General features: G+C 41.8%; 1 protein-coding gene across 1 annotated transcript in view; it reads right to left on the reverse strand.

Moving 5' to 3' along the window:
• RNF207 (ring finger protein 207) overlaps positions 1-17,608 on the reverse strand; it is a 900,262-nt gene that overhangs the window by 460,967 nt on the left and 421,687 nt on the right. The window contains exon 7 of the mRNA XM_086921721.1: positions 12,556-12,681. Within this exon, the coding sequence (XP_086777847.1) occupies positions 12,556-12,681 (126 nt within the window). The remainder of the gene's footprint in view (positions 1-12,555; positions 12,682-17,608) is intronic.

Raw genomic sequence — 17,608 nt, forward strand, 5'->3', positions numbered from 1 at the left:
TTAGATTCACTGCCTACGGCGATGATATTCTTCTTTTCATCTCAAATCTATTAGTTTCCCTTCCTGAATTTTTCTCTCTTTTGAACAGTTACTCCACTGTCTCTGGCTACAAATTAAATATTGATAAATCTGAAATGTTACCCCTTAACAAATTCTGTCTCCCCTCTATGCTTACCGACTCGGGTTTTGCATGGTCCTCCTCATATTAAATGTCTCGGTATTCTCTACTGTAATAACCTTAAGGACATTATTAAAATTAATCTTACCGAAATTTGTAAAAAGACCTCGGCTCTTATTTATAATTGGTCTCCCCTTTTCCTTTCATGGTGGGGTAGACTTGACATTATTAAAATGATGCTTCTTCCTATTATTAATTTCTATCTCTCTATGCTTCCCATCTCTCTTCCTAACACTTTCTATCGCACCATTAAGACTATTCTCATCAAATTTCTTTGAAACAATCGCAAATACAGACTATCGCTAGCTAGACTGCTAGACTTCAACTTCCTAAGGATTCAGGGGGTGTTAATTTTCTTTTAAAAGATACCATTCTGCCTTCACTTTGAAACAAATTTGGACTTTCCTTTCTGACTCCTCTCCTTTCTCCTCTACGGCATGGAGTGCCCTAGAACAAGCTCAATATTCTCCCTTTTCTCTTCTCTCTGCCATCCAGATTACTCTACCTCCAAAATGTATGTCCTTTCCCACTCTGGTTCATTCTAAAGCCTTAGCTTTTTCTTCATTTAGCACCCAGCCTTCTTTTCATTCCCTCTCCACTAATGTTCCTCTTTGGTACAACAAAAACTTTAAGATTAACAATCGCACTTTGTTTTGGAAGGAATGGATTGATAAAGGCATTTTTACCCCTCAGCACTTGATGAAAGACGGTGCCTTTTTGCCATTTTCCACCCTCCAATCCCTCTATCATATTTCTTCACAACATGCCTCTTAATTCACTACACTCACGGACGCCCTTACTCATTATTATGCCCCTTTGCACTCCACTCCCATTACCTCTTCTGACCAAGTCCCTCCCTCTCCAACTCCTATTGAATTTTCATCTCCAGTTAAAGCAGCTACCATATAAAAACTGATCTCCCATCTCCCTACTATTGGAATTAAATCTTCCCTCAAACTCCAGTGGGAGCAAGACCTGAATTTTGATCTTCCTATACATTCCTGGGAATTGCTTTGGTCGAGAATTCACACAACTTACCGTTCAGCCAGCACAATGCAAACTTTATTCTATTTTTATATTAGAATATTTTTGACCCCTTATGACCTACACCGCTTTTGTTTATTAGACTCCCCTAAATGTTGGTCATGTCCTCATGTTAGTGCTGACCTCCTGCATATGTTTTTTCATTGCCCTCGCACTATTGCCATGTGGACCACTATTTGGTCTAAACTTAACGATATCCTTCAACTGAATGTTCCCTTCCATATTACCCATGTTTTCGTGGGCAATCTCTCCCCTGTTTTTGCAACTCATAAGGATGTAGGTTCTTTTTATTAATCTTTTCTTAGCAATTACCTTTCAAATTATTACTGTTAAACGGAAGGATACCTCTAATATTTCTTACAAAGCCTGGTGGAATTTACTTTGTCATCATCACAGAATGGACAGAGCCTATGCAACCTCCACCTCCTTGTTAATTAAGAGAGACCTTTTGTGGCTACCTTTAACTACTTTCTTGTCTAGAACGTCAACATGTATTTAGCAATTATCATTTTTTTATTGTTATACATTACAAATATTTTTTTTTCTTTAGCTTTAGGATGCTTCTTCTCCTTTTCTTCTTTGCTTTATCTCTCCTCTTTTTTTTCTCTCCTTTTCTTCTTTTTTCTTTCTCCTTTCTTCTTCTTAGTTAAAATATCCAAAATGCTTTTTCACTAAGTACATTTTTCTTCTATAGGACATTATCAGTTTTGCTTAGTTTTTTATTTCATTGTTGTTACTTGCTCCTATTATGCTACTAATTGCACCAATGTTTTACATTGTTTTAAATTTTCAATAAAGCATTTTAAACAAAAAAAAAAATAACAATATTTGCCAGATCCCAATAAGGAGGAGCCTGGCCCTGCTGAGCAGCTAAAAAGGTACTCAGCGTAATTCCAAGAAGAAGATTTTATAAAACTCGAGAGGAAGCTTATCGTGGCCAGCTGCCTTGCCCGGCGCCAGTGAACAGATCACATCCCAAATATCCTCCAGCGAGATTAGGGGATCTAGGAGCGCTTGGTCTACCTCAATAAGCTTGTGCTGTCCATATCACCAACGAGTTCCTCATAGCCCTCTCTAGAGCTTACCAATCCTTCTGTATAAAGTTCCTTATAGAAGTCCTTGAAAACAGACATAATCTCCAATGGTGTTTCTGCTAGTCTGCCAGAGGGGTCTTTCTATGCTCCTCCCCACCACTTTTTGCCTGACCCAGCTGGCTAGAAATTTACCAGTGGTCTTGCCATATTCATAACATTCTCTTTTGTACAATGAATATTTACCAGTGACCTCCAAACTCCAGTTCTGGCTGATTTTAGCCTAACAAACAATGTCCAGCTCCCGCGCCTCAGAGATATCCTTATTAATTTGTAGTCCCTTAATGAGCCTAATTTCAGCCTGAACAAGATCGTCCACTAGTCCCTGAATAACTCTCTTTTTCTGCTGCTGTAAGAACAGCTCGCAGCTAAGACCCTCCCCCTGGATTCCAGTTTTTAAAGCATCCCAAACAATCGGGCTAGCAGCTGTATTATGATTTAGTTGGAAGAACTGTGTTAACCACTCTGTAAAGTGCCTGACAAAGGTTGTATCAAGTAGCAACTTTCTGTCAAAGCTGAAAGAGCCTTAAGGTCTGATAAATCCAGCCAGCAAAATGTCAGGTATCAAAGGGTTATGATCTGAAAAGACTCTCGGAAAGGGATTTATCTTGCCCCCAGCCACTGGTAGAGGACAAAAAAAAATAGTCCAACCTACACAATTTATTAGGCGGAGAAGTATAAAAAGTGAACCTAGAATCAGGATGCCTGTGTTTCGCCCAAACATCTACTAAGCCATGTTCTAGAATTAAGCGCCGTAGTGTTCTATAGACTATAGCGGAGGGCAGGGATGCTGTGTGAGATGTATAGTGCTGGCACCACAGGGCAAATACTGCTGCTGATGTCCCTGCATCACATGCTCATCTATCTCCGGTCTCTCATCATTGTGGGGGCAATTAGAGAGGCTGTGGTTTAGCATGACAGTGAGGGAGAAAAGTTCCTGGAGGATGATCGAAGATGTGAATGACACTGTCTCAAACAAATTGATGAAGAGGTATTACCCAAAGAGGGCTATGGTTGCAGAGAGATCGAAAGCCTACTCTTATTTTAAGCAATATTTCAGTAGACTGCTTCCCTGTCAAGCCAACGTAAAAAGAACCATTGTGTGCAAGTGTAATGTGTCTTCGTGTGGAACAGCACACATCTCTGAAAAATTTTCATCCCGCTTTGAGTGCTCTGTTGTGAAATGTACATTTATTGTGCGTTCATTTTCATATTTATTACTAGATAATAGTATGAAAGTCTAAGGTAAACAGTAATGGGAGTGAAGGAAGAGGTATAGTCCAATTTTTAAGCAAAGTTAATGTCTATAATGTATGTAGTCCTTCTTTTTGAATATTATTGTAAGCCTTTGGTGTACAACAAGGAAATCAGTTATCTTCCCCCATTATAGAGTCGGTGGAGAGGGCAGAGGAAATCATATTCAGGCATAATCGTTAGTAAATACATAAAAGCATTTTTGCTTTTTCTCAGTTTAATTTCATTAGAAAATATTACTGCTTGAAACTCTGCCATTGTTGTGTGGATGATTTTAACTTGTAAGAATGATTGAGTGTAGTACTATAGAAACTTTTGCTCACCTTACACATGAAATACAAAACACTCCTAGGGTGGAGATCAAAGATGCGCATACACATAGCCAGGGCTGGTTTGATACAAAATGCCCAAAACCGTATACCAAACTAAAGTTGGCCTTTCCCCGATCAGAAAGGGATAGAGATGAAATAAAGGAGTGTAGGAGGGAGTACAACCGGGTCCTAAAAAGACGCAAAAAAGGAGCTAAAAGATAATGCGTGGGCTACTATCTATGAATCTTCACTGAATAAAGATAGTGCAGCATTTTGGCATGCGGTTCATGCTCCTTGAGGTCACCATAGATGAAAGGCAATGGGTGGATTTCTTTTCAAAAGTCTATAATCAGCACCCGGGCGAGGACAGTACAAACTCCCTCTGTAGTCAACTGGGAACTATTACCCATGAAATATCTCCCATAGATCTCCATTTCACTTTTGACGAAGTTATTAGTGCAATCAATGCGAGTATGGGTGGCAAGGCTCCTCGCCCAAATGGTGTGCCAATTTACCTTTTAAATCAAACTTGTCCCTTTGAGCTCCTCTACTAACACAGGTACTGCACACATGCTATTCGACCGGTTTTATTAAGACCTGGTCTGAGTCAATAATAGTACCCATATTTAAGAAGGGCGACTGGCACAATCCAGCTTGCTACCGACCAATCTCCTTATTGGATTCTTTGGTAAAGGTAGCAGGGCAGATCATCTTAAACTGGCTTCAAGATTAGGCAGAAGACAAAAACATTCTGCCAAATGTACAATATGGTTTTAGGCAGGGGTTGTGTACCATGGAGCAAGGCCTTAATCTTAGCATCTTGATAGGGAAATACATGCAAGCCAAAAAAGGGTGTCTCTATTTAGCGTTTGTTGATCTTACAGCTGCTTTCGACTGTGTTATACACAGCAAACTCTTGGTCGTTTTAACAGATATGGGGGTGGATCCCCTACTGATCCCATTTTTGAGGCAGCTGTGTAGTTTGGCGAAAGCTAGGGTCCACTATGGATCCAGGGGGGAATGCACTACACCGTTCACCGGGGAAAGGGAGGTCAGACAGGGCAGTGTCCTGGCACGGTTTTTATTTACATTATACACAAATGGTCTGGAACATGCATTGGTGGAGAAGACCAAGGATACACCACAAAAACAATCACCCTATAGCCATCCTTTTGTATAGGGACAATGCTGTGCTGATGGCCCGTACACAATTGGATCTTCAAAAGACACTTCCTACCTACACTGCATACATGGATTATCTGGGTTTGAGACTAAATGCTTCAAAAACCTATATAATGAAGTGTGGGAAGGGTAGTTCAAAATGTAGGAGTATGTTTAAGGGGGCAGTAGGGTGGAATCGACCAAGACATTCTCATACTTAGGTATTTTATTTAATTCCGAGGGGTCTTGGCATCATGCTGTTAAAAGCAGGAGTTTGCTTTTTATGAAATCCACGGCAGCATCGGCCAATTTTGCACAGAAATTGTGCGGAAGGCCACCAGCTCTGCTCTTGCAAATCCAACAAGCAAAATGTGTCAGTATAGCCATCGATGGGGCGGGTGTGTGCGGACTTCGAGATACCCAACTTATCCAGAAGGTTGAAAAGACATTTTTAAAGTTCCTTCTTGTGGTCCCGGGTAGCACTTCTATTTACAATTGCCACACTAAACTGAGTGTTTTGTACATCTCCGGCATTATTAAAGTTCAGCCTGCTCTTCTATGGCAGAGGATCTGGACCTCCCCTAGAACTGGTCTTAACCGCGTTATCATTAGGGACAGCATGAAGTTGGATCAGGCCACTCAGATCTCCTGGTTAAAATATATAAAAAACTGCATGTATGATCTCGGCTACCCAGACTACTATAACTTTCCTGAATCCATAAATTCTCCAGGAAGGAGTTCAAAAGAATCTGTATGACCCACCTGGAGGCAAATAGATTCACTCTAGAAGTAAGTAAACCATCAGTATAATTGCACCAACTGATCTTAACCCCCTACTTTATACAGCTGTATATACAGTACATTTTAAATGGGTATGATAAATTCACACTGACTCATTTTAGATTTGGGATTTTTCATCGCATGAGAAGCTTTCCTGAAATAAACAACTGGCCGAATAAGTTAAGCAGTTGCCCATGCGATAATCAGTCCCAGAAATTGTCGATTCATGTGGTTTTATTCTGTAAATTTTATAAAACGCAAAGAAGGAGTTGGATCCTACCAATTTTAAAACTAGGGGATGTACACAATGCAGACCAGCGTTCTTAATTTTGCAATTTTTAGATAATTAATGTTTTACTAACGCAATTGTTTGTTTTTTAAAAAGCACTGTGAAAGTGAGAAAGATTATTTCGATTTAAATTGTATACGGGTAAGTGAATTTGAAACTCTGTGATGAATATAAATCTCTGAGACATTGGTCTAACTGTGATTTCTGATATCAATTGCACTTTCTTGAAATATATCTTTGTGTGAGATGCTGTGTTTTTAACCTTCGTGTTTGCTTTTGTGATTTTACATGTATAAAATCGAATAAAGCTAGTTCTGTTCTGTTCTGAGTGTAGTACTCTCACAATTTCTAATTCTCCAAACATGTGACTTCCTCCATTGTCATATTAAATACATATATATTGCCCTAATTGCCACCTGTAATCATAGCCCCCTGCCCACCCCACCCAAGCTCCCCCGAATATTGCAATATGGATAAGAAAATTATTAAGCATGAAATTATTAAATCTTGCGGCACAGAATACAATATTTGTGGATTTTTCATCCTTACTTAAGAACTTTGGGTCTAATTTGTATGTTTCTATGGAGGGAAATCCATCGCATCAATAACGGAGCTCCCTCCCTGCCAATATAATGTCCGCCCACCTGATTTTAGAGTTGGATGGACCATAGATATGATGACAGCAGAGACTACTCCCTCTCTACCATGGTCAAACCCAATGTCCTCCCACCTAATTTATATGGGCAGACAGGCAAAGGGGGGTGTTGTTTTTTTATTTTCAAAAAGAGAATATCAATTCAATTTAAAATTGTCTTTTTGAATAAAAAAACTTGGTAAGTTTACTGTACAGCTCTGTCATGTTGACGGAGCCATAAAGTAAAGTTGTAATGCATTGATAGGAACTGCTGCGACTGGGGTTTCTGCTGATTCTTGAAATGTCTGCTTGGCCAGCGGAAACTTCTACATTTGGCCGGAGATGCCTCTGACTGGATTGGGCCATACTTATTGGGTCTCTGTTGTGCAAAGATTTTGATGATAGCAAGACCGGGAATTGGGTGCGGACTGCATCCACTTAAAGTGTAGTGGAACTCTACCTTCTTTACTTTAGTTACTGTTAATTTCCTAATGGCTGTGTGTGGTGTTCCAATAATGTTTATTTATCTTGAAGGTCCGATGATCACCTCTGACAAGTTTTCATGTTAATTTGGCCTTAATTAAATTGGCCGTGCCTTGAACATGACCTATGTATTTTAGATTGACCCAGCCATGTGATACCAGTGCCATAGTATATCATTCTAGCAACTAGAACGGTATTTTGTGGCACAAATATTTAAATGAGCTTTTAAATGAAATATGAAACAATATCGGTGTCATGAAAAATATTTGAGGAATATTTGAATCTGGTGTTATTTCTCTTTGCGTATGATTTGTGGTAGGAGGTTTTACAGTGGTGCACACTGCACCAGGGATCCAGTGATTCACTTACATCAGACATAATTTTCTGCAACATAAAAATATTGATCCACCCACCATGGCAGACACATGCAGGGCTTAATTGTAAAAAAAAAGCGCTGCTTTCATTAAAAGGGAAGTGTTGGACTTGGCCCTTTTTTCAGGATCATCCCTAAACTTTTTGCCTTTCTCCCCACCTTATTCCTGACATGGTGTTGGTGGTTAGGCCTCTGGGCACTTTAGCACTGTGGTCCAGTGCAAAGTGCATGCGTTCTCTGTGTTACCTTGCTGAGATTGGCCTGCCCTCCCATAGGAATGCATTGGGGATTCCCTGATCAGTGTGTGTCAGTGGTAATTTATTATATGAGAGGAGCAGTGTGGTCAAGGCTGGTATGGTTGGAATTGTAATATTAAATGCTGCACAAGGGTGTGCGCAGATTCATTATGACTATGTGGGAAATGCCACTTTCAGAAGATGGCATTTTTGTGTGCTGTGTCTGCCAACCTGATGTGAATTGCATGTCTAGCTTGTGAGGGACACCTGGACTGGGAGTAGTGGGAGGAGTAATCCCCCGACTTTGAATAGGACTGTGCCCAGCCTGTACAATGGTGGCTCCGCCCCCGTGGTGTGTCTGATCACCTAACAAAGGGGAAGAGGAGCTTGGAAAACAAAGTGCTCCAAATCCCCCATGAACCAGTTCAATCTGGTTCCCCAAGTCCTGCACTACAGACAAAGACATTATGTAGCATAAATATAGGGGCTGTGACCCCATGAAATTGTTCTCTTCCATGAGCTGGTGTGCTGTTCCTGAATCCTGCTGGGGCGCGCTGCTGCTGGGGCCCAGGAGGATACTGCCATGAGGGCTCGCCTCCCTGGCCCAGCATTGCCCCCTTGATCTCCAGGACCTGAACAGGCTTTTATTGTTGAAGATGCATCTCCTAAGCGCCTTGTGAGCGCTATATTCTAATTTCTAGGAGCAGAGAAGCACTTGAGCTCCACAGCGCTGAGCTGTACATCACTTGTGAGGGATTCCCCTGAATTGTGGGAGCGAGGGGAAGCCCACCCCGCTTTATGCGCACTGTGCCCGGAAGAGCGGGTGCCCACCCCACAAGTTGGTCCTCGAGCGGTAGCCCACCCCGCGTCTGTGCATGCTCTTATAGCGGCAGCCCACCCCGCGTTTTTGATGATGTGGGTGGGTGCCCACCCCACAATGGCTGTTACTGGTAATGGGAGCCTACCCCATATTGCCACCAAGAGAGGTGCCGCCGGGCCGCTTCCAGCGTGACCCTGAAGCCAGGCAGAGGCAGCCTGACTGTGGGCGGAGCCCACAGCCACGAGGCCGGCAAAAGAAGCTGACCAGAAGAAGTCTGGAGCCTTGTGGGCTCCACCTGGAAGTCCCGGGTCCCAGGAGGGTGCCCAGGTGATGGGAGAAGAGGCCGCTGATGGCAGCGCGGTGCTCCCGTGAGTGAGGGAAGCCCCACATGCTGCCGCAAGTGAGTGATTACAGCGGAGGGGGGCCCAAGGCACATTGTCAGTGCCTACCCCCCGCCGCATTGGAGGAGAGCTGTCCCGAGGGAGGGGGACCGGAGTCTCCTAGTCTGCATCATTGGCAGAGAGACTCCCTCCGTTCAGAGTCCTGGTGAGTAGGGACACCACCAGTGTGAGTGGTTCTGATCGAGGCACAGAGTCCGAGCGGTCCCGCCAGAGAGCGGGCAGCTCCAACGTTGTTGGGATTTGTTTTTAAAGGGTCCAGAGTGGCCCATGCTTTTCCCAGTGTTGGCCATATTGCTCTACATTTGCCCCGCTTGATACTTGGCATCTCCAACGATGGGGGCATTCTTGCGAGTCCCAGGGGGGGTCCCCTGAGGCACGTTGTTGGTGCCTGGAGCCCTGGGATGCTCCAGAGGGTCCTGAGGGGCCCATGGCCATTTGGACACATTTTTGATAGAGTCCCTGAGTGGGACAGAGGAGGCACCATGGTGCCAGGGCTGATTTATTTTTCCAGCCGCACCGCACCAGCACGGGCAGCTGCAACGAGATGGGCATGTGTTTTAGAAGTCCCAGAGTGGGATAAGAGAGGGCACAGTGGTGCCAGGACCTTTATTTGATTTCTAGCTATACAGCACTTAGTGAAAGTTGTATCATTTAGGTCTGCGCAATTGCACACGTGTGAACTCTGCTGCATTGGCAGCCGCCCTGACATTTTGGACATAGGGCATTTGAGCCCTCTGAGAAGGCCAGTTGGCCAGGGGGACTGTGAGGTGAATAGGGCGACAGGCCCTACTGTGATTTATGTGGTGCACAGGAAATGCGATTCATGCCCTGTAATTTATGCACCAGGGTTCATGCATAATGTGTTTACGTGTGAGATTATTGTCTAATGCGTTCAGACTTATGAGGTTATTGCACAATGTGTTTATGCTTATGAGGTTATGGTCTAATGCGTATAGGCTGGTGAGGATATCGCATAATGTGTTTATTCTCATGAGGTTGGCGCAGAATATATTTCACGCCTAATGTGATGCTGCGTGCATAATATGATTTATGTTGCAGGAGATGATGCTAAGGACGGTGTTTACCAGCAATTTCTGGTTGTGTTTTAAGTGTATTTTATGTTCTACATCTATTGTGTGTACTTGTGATGGTCCTGACAGTGATACAGTTGGTCCCGTCAGGTGTATATAATCCCCTGCAAATATGGCCTAGTGCCAAGTGGCACAGTGCATATTATGTGATTACTATTCTAATGTGTTATGAGAATACAAAGGCTATTTTTGATATAACTTTGTGTGGAGTTCCTTTTGTGATGTGCCTAGTATGTTGTTGCTGTGAGTGTGCTGCGCAAACGCATTACGAATTGCCTCCAAGATAAGCCTGACTGCTCGGGAGCGGCTACCAAGGGGGTGAGCAGGGGTTATCTTTGGCGTGTAACTCCCTTGCCCTGACTAGAGTGGTGGTCTATGCCTGGCTTTGGCACAAGCCTTAGCCAACCAGAGATCCCATTTCTAACAGGCAGTATTGCTTTCACCTCACCACACGTACTGCACTTTATTTACATGTATAGGTAAAAAAAAAGCAATTATAGAAGCCTTCTACTTTCTTGCTGTAGAAAATTATTTTTTTAGCTAATATTGGTTTAATTTTCACGTTTATCACATTGACAGCTCTCAGATTTGTGGCATTTGAATATTTGCCTGAACTCTGAATCTCCCTGGCAATTTGAGGGACTTTCTGAATCTCATTCAGAGATATGAGTAATCACAGAAAAATTGTGCAAAGTAATGAGGGTGTTGGAAAAGGTGGACTAAATAGATTATTCTCTGCAAGGGGAGTCTGGCATTGTATGAGGATTCGTCGAGCTACACCACAAGCATGTATGGAAAAAACTGAGTGTAAGCATCTCCAAATAAAATAACCGGTTAGATCATTCTGTGAATAGCATCCTTACGGACATCAAAAGTGCTCTAACCTTCTGCAGTTGGGAAAGAACTCGGTGATTTAGCTCTTCAAAGACCATTGTCTCCATACTCTGCAAGGTTTCATTGTTTTTGCCCTATTTCTAAGCTACCTTTATTCATGCAATTGGGCTCTCGCCCATTGTTCAGCTTTTCTCTCAGTATCATTTTAAGGGTTTTGGGACTCTGGGCAGGAAATATTTTTTCTACTTAAACGCCTCACAATAGCAAACAATTTTGACTTAAAAGTTGAAACAATGTTGACTTAGAAGTTGAAATAAAAATATAGTTTAAAATGACAAAGAAAACCCTTCACTTTCACAGGGCCCCTGTGGATGGAACGGGGGACTTGGCAATTGCCCACTTTGTCAATGCCTTACAACTTCTTTGATTTCTCTGCTTCCTAGCTGGATTCACAATATAAAAAACATCCCACATACATACATACATTATATACATACAATTGCCAGGGTGAATTGGAGAGACTGCCCTCCTATGTGCTTTGCATGTGGACTCCGCAGTGCCTTGTGGCACTTGGGTGTCTACAAATGCTATAAAAACCCAGAGATATATTTTCCGGGTCACTGAAGCTCATCTGAAAATGAGAACTACTGGCCAGGAAACAAACCACACGGAGACCAAAACGTATTTCTGAGGCAGATATAATCCAAATGCGTCTTTGTGAATACTTGACTATGCAATTTGCAGAATGATATTGGTGCTATGCTTATCAGATTATCAAATATATTCTTATTTGGGAAAATATTGTCAGATAAAAGAGAAACTAGAAGAAAATAATGAATATTTATACTGGTTTCTTACAGGTATTTAACACCGGAAAACCATCCAAATATAATTGGTCACATCTTAAACAATATAGTTATTGAAGAATGCAAGATTCAAGTTTAATGTGATGGGAGTCTGATATCATCTCACAAATGTCTCCCAGCACCAAACACTTTACAATGGATGTCACACCGGGTTTGCCAAGACATATTAGAAATCTGTATGGCACCCAGTAAGCTCCTCCTGTGACTCTTTCAGCATTCAACTAAGTCATCACCTAGGGAGGTATAAATGGAGACTTTTGTGGAACATACCTTACTGTAGAATCCAGCAAAGAATTAATGGCCAAACATTCTGTGTCATAGTAATTGAGGACAGATATAGTACTGGAAATGAACTAGTGGGTCCACACCATGTGCTCCCTACTACTTCTAACATAACTTCCTTTTATGGGCTGAGGAATTTTAACTAAGATTTTGTGATACTTTTTCATCCATGTTTCTGACTTCATGCGGGTTCAAGACTGTGCCACGAAACTTTTTATAGTACAGCTGGGGTTAAAGGTCCTATAATACCACTATCTGGGATGTATCTATACCTAAGCATACAGTGAACGTTTGCCAGTGTTCCCTCCTAAGACTTGCTGAGAACAAGTACTTGTGAAAGTACATACATTTTGTGGAAAAGGACATAGGTGCAAGATACTTGTGGTGTACCTTGTAGAGCACTATTGAAAGTTTTGAATGGTGGTACCTGCATGCTGCTAAACAAGCTGTTGATTGAAGTCTCTTCTTCATCTGCACTGTTCCGTACTTCTTCGATTAATGCTTTCAGGAGAACAATAGCTTCACGGGTAGATGTTTGTAGTTCTTTCACTGCCTAATTGAATAGGTATATACAGCAATCATTAGTTCCATCACATATCCCACAATGAATAGGTTTACTTGTAACAACATTTAAAAGATATACATACATATACTTATATATATATATATATTTTTTAATTTAAATATGGGTGTTTTCTTTTAAACTAAGTGTACTTGCATCATATAATCTGCATGCATGTTCAGTCAATTGTGTTATCATGACAGAGTTCCTTCATGTGAGGAATGGAGTACCAAGTAGCACTGCGAGGAGGGGCCGTTTTGCATATTCCAGGCTTAGTGGTACTAGCGGGATCGCGCGGAGACGCAAGGAACATACACTTAATCAATGGAACATCCTGTTTGTTTGTTTTTTACTTTCTTTTCCCCTGTTTGATGGGTTGGGAGACAGGACGGTTCGGTAGCTATAGATTGAGCCGGATAAGCTGGAGCACACTGACAGGGGGTGGGGTATTGCACCGTTACATCGCAACTTTTACAACGCACTTCTATTACAACGCAACTTTTACAACGCTGGATCCATTACATCGCATGCCTTTATAACGCATGACATTACATAGCAGATGCTATTACAACGCATGTTATTACAACGTAAGTATAGGTAAGTATTTAATTTTTTTATTTTATTTATTATTTAATTAATTTAATTAATAATAATAATAAATAAATATATTATTTTATGTTTTTTTATTTTATAAATTAAATATATTAATTTAAGTAATTTAAAAAAATAAGTATGAGTATAGGAGTATATGTTTTGGGGTACTGTGGTATATGTTTTGGGGTACAGGGGTAATTTTAGGTTTTAGGGCTGGGTTTGAGTTTTGGGGTACAGGGGTATTTTTAGGTTTTAGGGCTGGGTTTGGGTTTTGGGGTACAGGGGTATTTTTAGGTTTCAGGGCTGGGTTTGGGTTTTGGAGTACAGGGGTATTTTTAGGTTTCAGGGATGGGTTTGGGTTTTGGGGTACAGGGGTATTTTTAGGTTTTAAGGCTGGGTTTGGGTTTTGGGGTACAGAGGTATTTTTAGGTTTCAGGGCTTGGTTTGGGTTTTGGGGTACAGGGGTATTTTTAGGTTTTAGGGCTGGGTTTGGGTTTTGGGGTACAGGGGTATTTTTAGGTTTTAGGGCTGGGTTTGGGTTTTGGGGTACAGGGGTATTTTTAGGTTTTAGGGCTGGGTTTGGGTTTTGGGGTACAGGGGTATTTTTAGGTTTTAGGGCTGGGTTTGGGTTTTGGGGTACAGGGGTAATTTTAGGTTTTAGGGCTGGGTTTGGGTTTTGGGGTACAGGGGTATTTTTAGGTTTTAGGGCTGGGTTTGGGTTTTGGGGTACAGGGGTATTTTTAGGTTTTAGGGCTGGGTTTGGGTTTTGGGGTACAGGGGTATTTTTTAAGTTTTAGGGCTGGGTTTGGGTTTTGGGGTACAGGGGTAATTTTAGGTTTTAGGGCTGGGGTTGGGTTTTGGGGTACAGGGGTATTTTTAGGGTTCAGGGTTGGGTTTGTGTTTTGGGGTACAGGGGTATTTTTAGGGTTATAAAAAAAAATGTTGATTAATTTTATTTATTATTATAGTTCTTTAATAATAATAATAATAATAATAGTTCTTTTAAAAATAAACTACTTTTTAAAATATATATAAGTACAAATTAATTATTTTTAAATAATTACATTTTTTAAATTAATTATAAGTTAATAAATTTCATTTTTAATTAAAATAATATACTTACCTATACTTACGTTGTAATGGCATGCGTTGTAATAGCATCTGCTATGTAATGTCTTGCGTTGTAATGGTATGCGTTGTAAATGTTGCTGCGTTGTAAAAATTGCGATGTAACTGTCTGCGTTGTAAAATTACGCGTTGTAACGTCATACATCCGGGGGTGGGGGTAAAGGGGAGGGGGGTTAGGACTGTTGGGGAAGAATTCATTTAAGTGACTTTAAATGACATATACAATGATTGATGGGCCATCTGCGTAATGGCTGTAAAAGAGATGAATACTTGAAAGTCATGCATGCTACAGAAAACAATAAAAAAAAAAAAATTAAAATGACAGAGTTCTTTCGTTATATTTCATCAAGTTTTGCATCCAGTTTTGTATTTGACTTCCATTATTTCATATGCAGATAAAAACCGAAATATGTATCCATTTTAAATACCCAATCTAGATCTGATGGCTTCCCTTTTTTGTATTTATGATACATAGCATTGTAACATTTGTTATTTTTGCCTTTTTCAAAATGATTACATTTGATGCATTTTGAACAAATTATGTTGATATGGAAAAATTTGAAACAAAACATGGTTGAAAATACTGTTATGAGTGCTTATAAAAGGGTCTAGCGGCCCGAGACGACCACCAGCGTGAAGCTCCGGAAAACCCGACTTTTTATGCTACAGCAACCGTCAATGCAGATTGGCAACGTGAGATCTGCAATTTGCACTACTGCAACAACCATAAGTGACACTTGACCCACTCTTCATGCTACAGGAACAACAGGCCGCACTGCCCGGCCAGCTCTTTGCACTACAGTGACGACCAACCGCAACGCTCTCCTTGCTCCTCATGGCTCCTCCTCCACCAATGGAACTCTTTGCTCTGGACTTCAGGGGGACTAACCTGGTCCCTTTATTGAGTCCATGCTCCATCACTGTTGGCCTGAACTTCTGACTTTCCTCTGGTCTAGCACAATCAGATGACTGCAAGTGGCAATTTGTAATTTTACTATTTGTTTAAATTGGTATGGGATTTTTATTGTATTATGTTTTGATTTTATTTTGTTTGTATGCTGCATGAATGCCTAACACAGTGCCACTAAATCAAACCTGAATGATCTGTGCCAAGCTACCAGAGGGTTAAGCACAGGTAATTTATTGACTTTGGTGGTTCACCCTGACAAGGATTGTGGTTGTTGCTTGGGAAGGGTATTCACCACCCTCAACCAATAACTCAATTTCTTACAGCATTGTGCAGGAAAGATGCTAAGCTGCCATTTGCCATTAAGTCTTGATGCTGGAAATGTTCTTGTCAACATATTCTGGCATTGCCTATTTGAGCTGTGGATAATGGAATGCATTATGGAGAAGTGTTCCTTAGCAGTGCACAGGTGTCATACACAGGCTTAGTAGCACAATATGCCATGAGTGGTCAAAGTGATTTTGCTGACGGTTTCTCACCCAGTTGTAAGATGTGGATGTGAGCCTGCCTCCGTACTATGGGTGGGTGGAATTGGAGGAATGTATTATTTCTGTGTTACTCGTGTAATGCGGAATTTACTAAAAAATTCAGCCACTTCACTGGCTGAATTGATCAGCACTGGTGTCAAGGGTGTAGACTTTGACAAAAGTCCAGGTAGACAGAGCACACTTTGGTGGCAATTCTACTATTTCTTGCCACTAAGCCAATGCACGCCAGTCACTTGCATCTTCCGTCTCTTTCAGGTGGACACCAATTCGTCATTGGCAACAGGTTTCCCTCAGAAACAAGGTGCTCAGTAAAAAGTCAGAATATTTCCACTTGCGTTGTTAGAAGCCAGGCTCACTTCAGAGACAGAAATGCGGCAACAAAACAAAACAATACACAGCATCAGGGGCGCTTGTAGTGCCTTGGGCCAAAGATAATCTCAAATAGTGTATACACCAATCTTAGTCAAGGGCTCAGTCCGTGGGGACTTTTAGCGCATGAATAGCTGGCATGAAGTCGTTAATCCAATCATATGAAAATAATTGTGAAAAATATTATACTGGCCTATAATATAGCTACACAATTTCCTCACCACTAATACAATATGTTTCCGCCTTGAAGGTAGGTTGAGCACTGTGGCAACCCCTGTTTGCATCGCAGTCGGAGAGCTGAAGTCTCCACCGGCAGAACAAACTGGTTCATTCTAACGTGAACCAGTGGGTCAAGAAGCAAAAGTATGTGGGTCTTCAAACCAGAGTCCCTAGCACTCCTCATTTCCTCCCACAAGTTTCTGGAGTTTTGCCTTCCTCTGCATATTCTGCGCCATGCTATTGGTTGTTCACAAATCAGTTATATTTGTGTTTGTTCACATGGGCTGTAGCCGCAAGAGGCCTCCTGTGAGTCCTTTGTGAGTGAGACTATCCCATGCATGGATAAAAATAAGTCTTCCAACCACTGCAACTCAAGCATACACCATATGTAATTTGTGACATAAGCAGTCAGTACAATGAGCTAATGTGCATATTGAGTTAGGGCGTTACTGGCACTTTGTGATTAAATGCGAACGAGCAACTGCTTAAGTGGGTGAGTGAGAAGTCAATGGGATGTGTCACCAATGTGCAGTTTCATACTGCACCTATAATTTTTTTCGTGGGTCCTTAAAATATTCCAAAGCGCTCTGTGTTGCTACAACTCAAGGTTTGAGTAACACAAATAAGGTTGCTATTATTTAACTTGCATTCCTCTGAGCTGGCCTGTATGTTTAAATAACTGTTGGTTTTAAAAAAAGCAACCAATACGACAATTGATTTTCGTTTTCCAAACCAAAAGGTACCAAATAGGAAATGAAGCCTAAACAAGTCTCATTCTAAACCAGAGCTGCTTTGACAGAAAAAGCACACATCAGTTTGCCCTTCCAGTGTCTCAAGAGGCCCCCGCCTTCCCTGGACGGCGCCTGTTTGTAGCGTCTAGAGTCGTCTCTCATAGACTGCTGAGGTCTTGCAGGTGAAGCCGTCTCTCGTTGGCCCTTATTTCAGGGTGCCTCTCATGTCAGTCTTCGGTTTGGCTAGGCTGCTGCATTTCCTCGTGGAATTGGGCGGGTGGCGCTGGATATAGCTCTGGAAGACATCTGGGCCCAGGTGCGCTTTATGTACCTCAGGGGGACTAGGGCCTGGCCCGTGTGCTTCCCATTGGGGACACAGCTCATCCTCTTCGCCACTCAGAGGGTCACCTCTCCGAAATCCA

The sequence above is a fragment of the Lissotriton vulgaris genome, chromosome 5 (assembly GCF_964263255.1).
Source record: "Lissotriton vulgaris chromosome 5, aLisVul1.2, whole genome shotgun sequence".
Taxonomy (NCBI): domain Eukaryota; kingdom Metazoa; phylum Chordata; class Amphibia; order Caudata; family Salamandridae; genus Lissotriton; species Lissotriton vulgaris.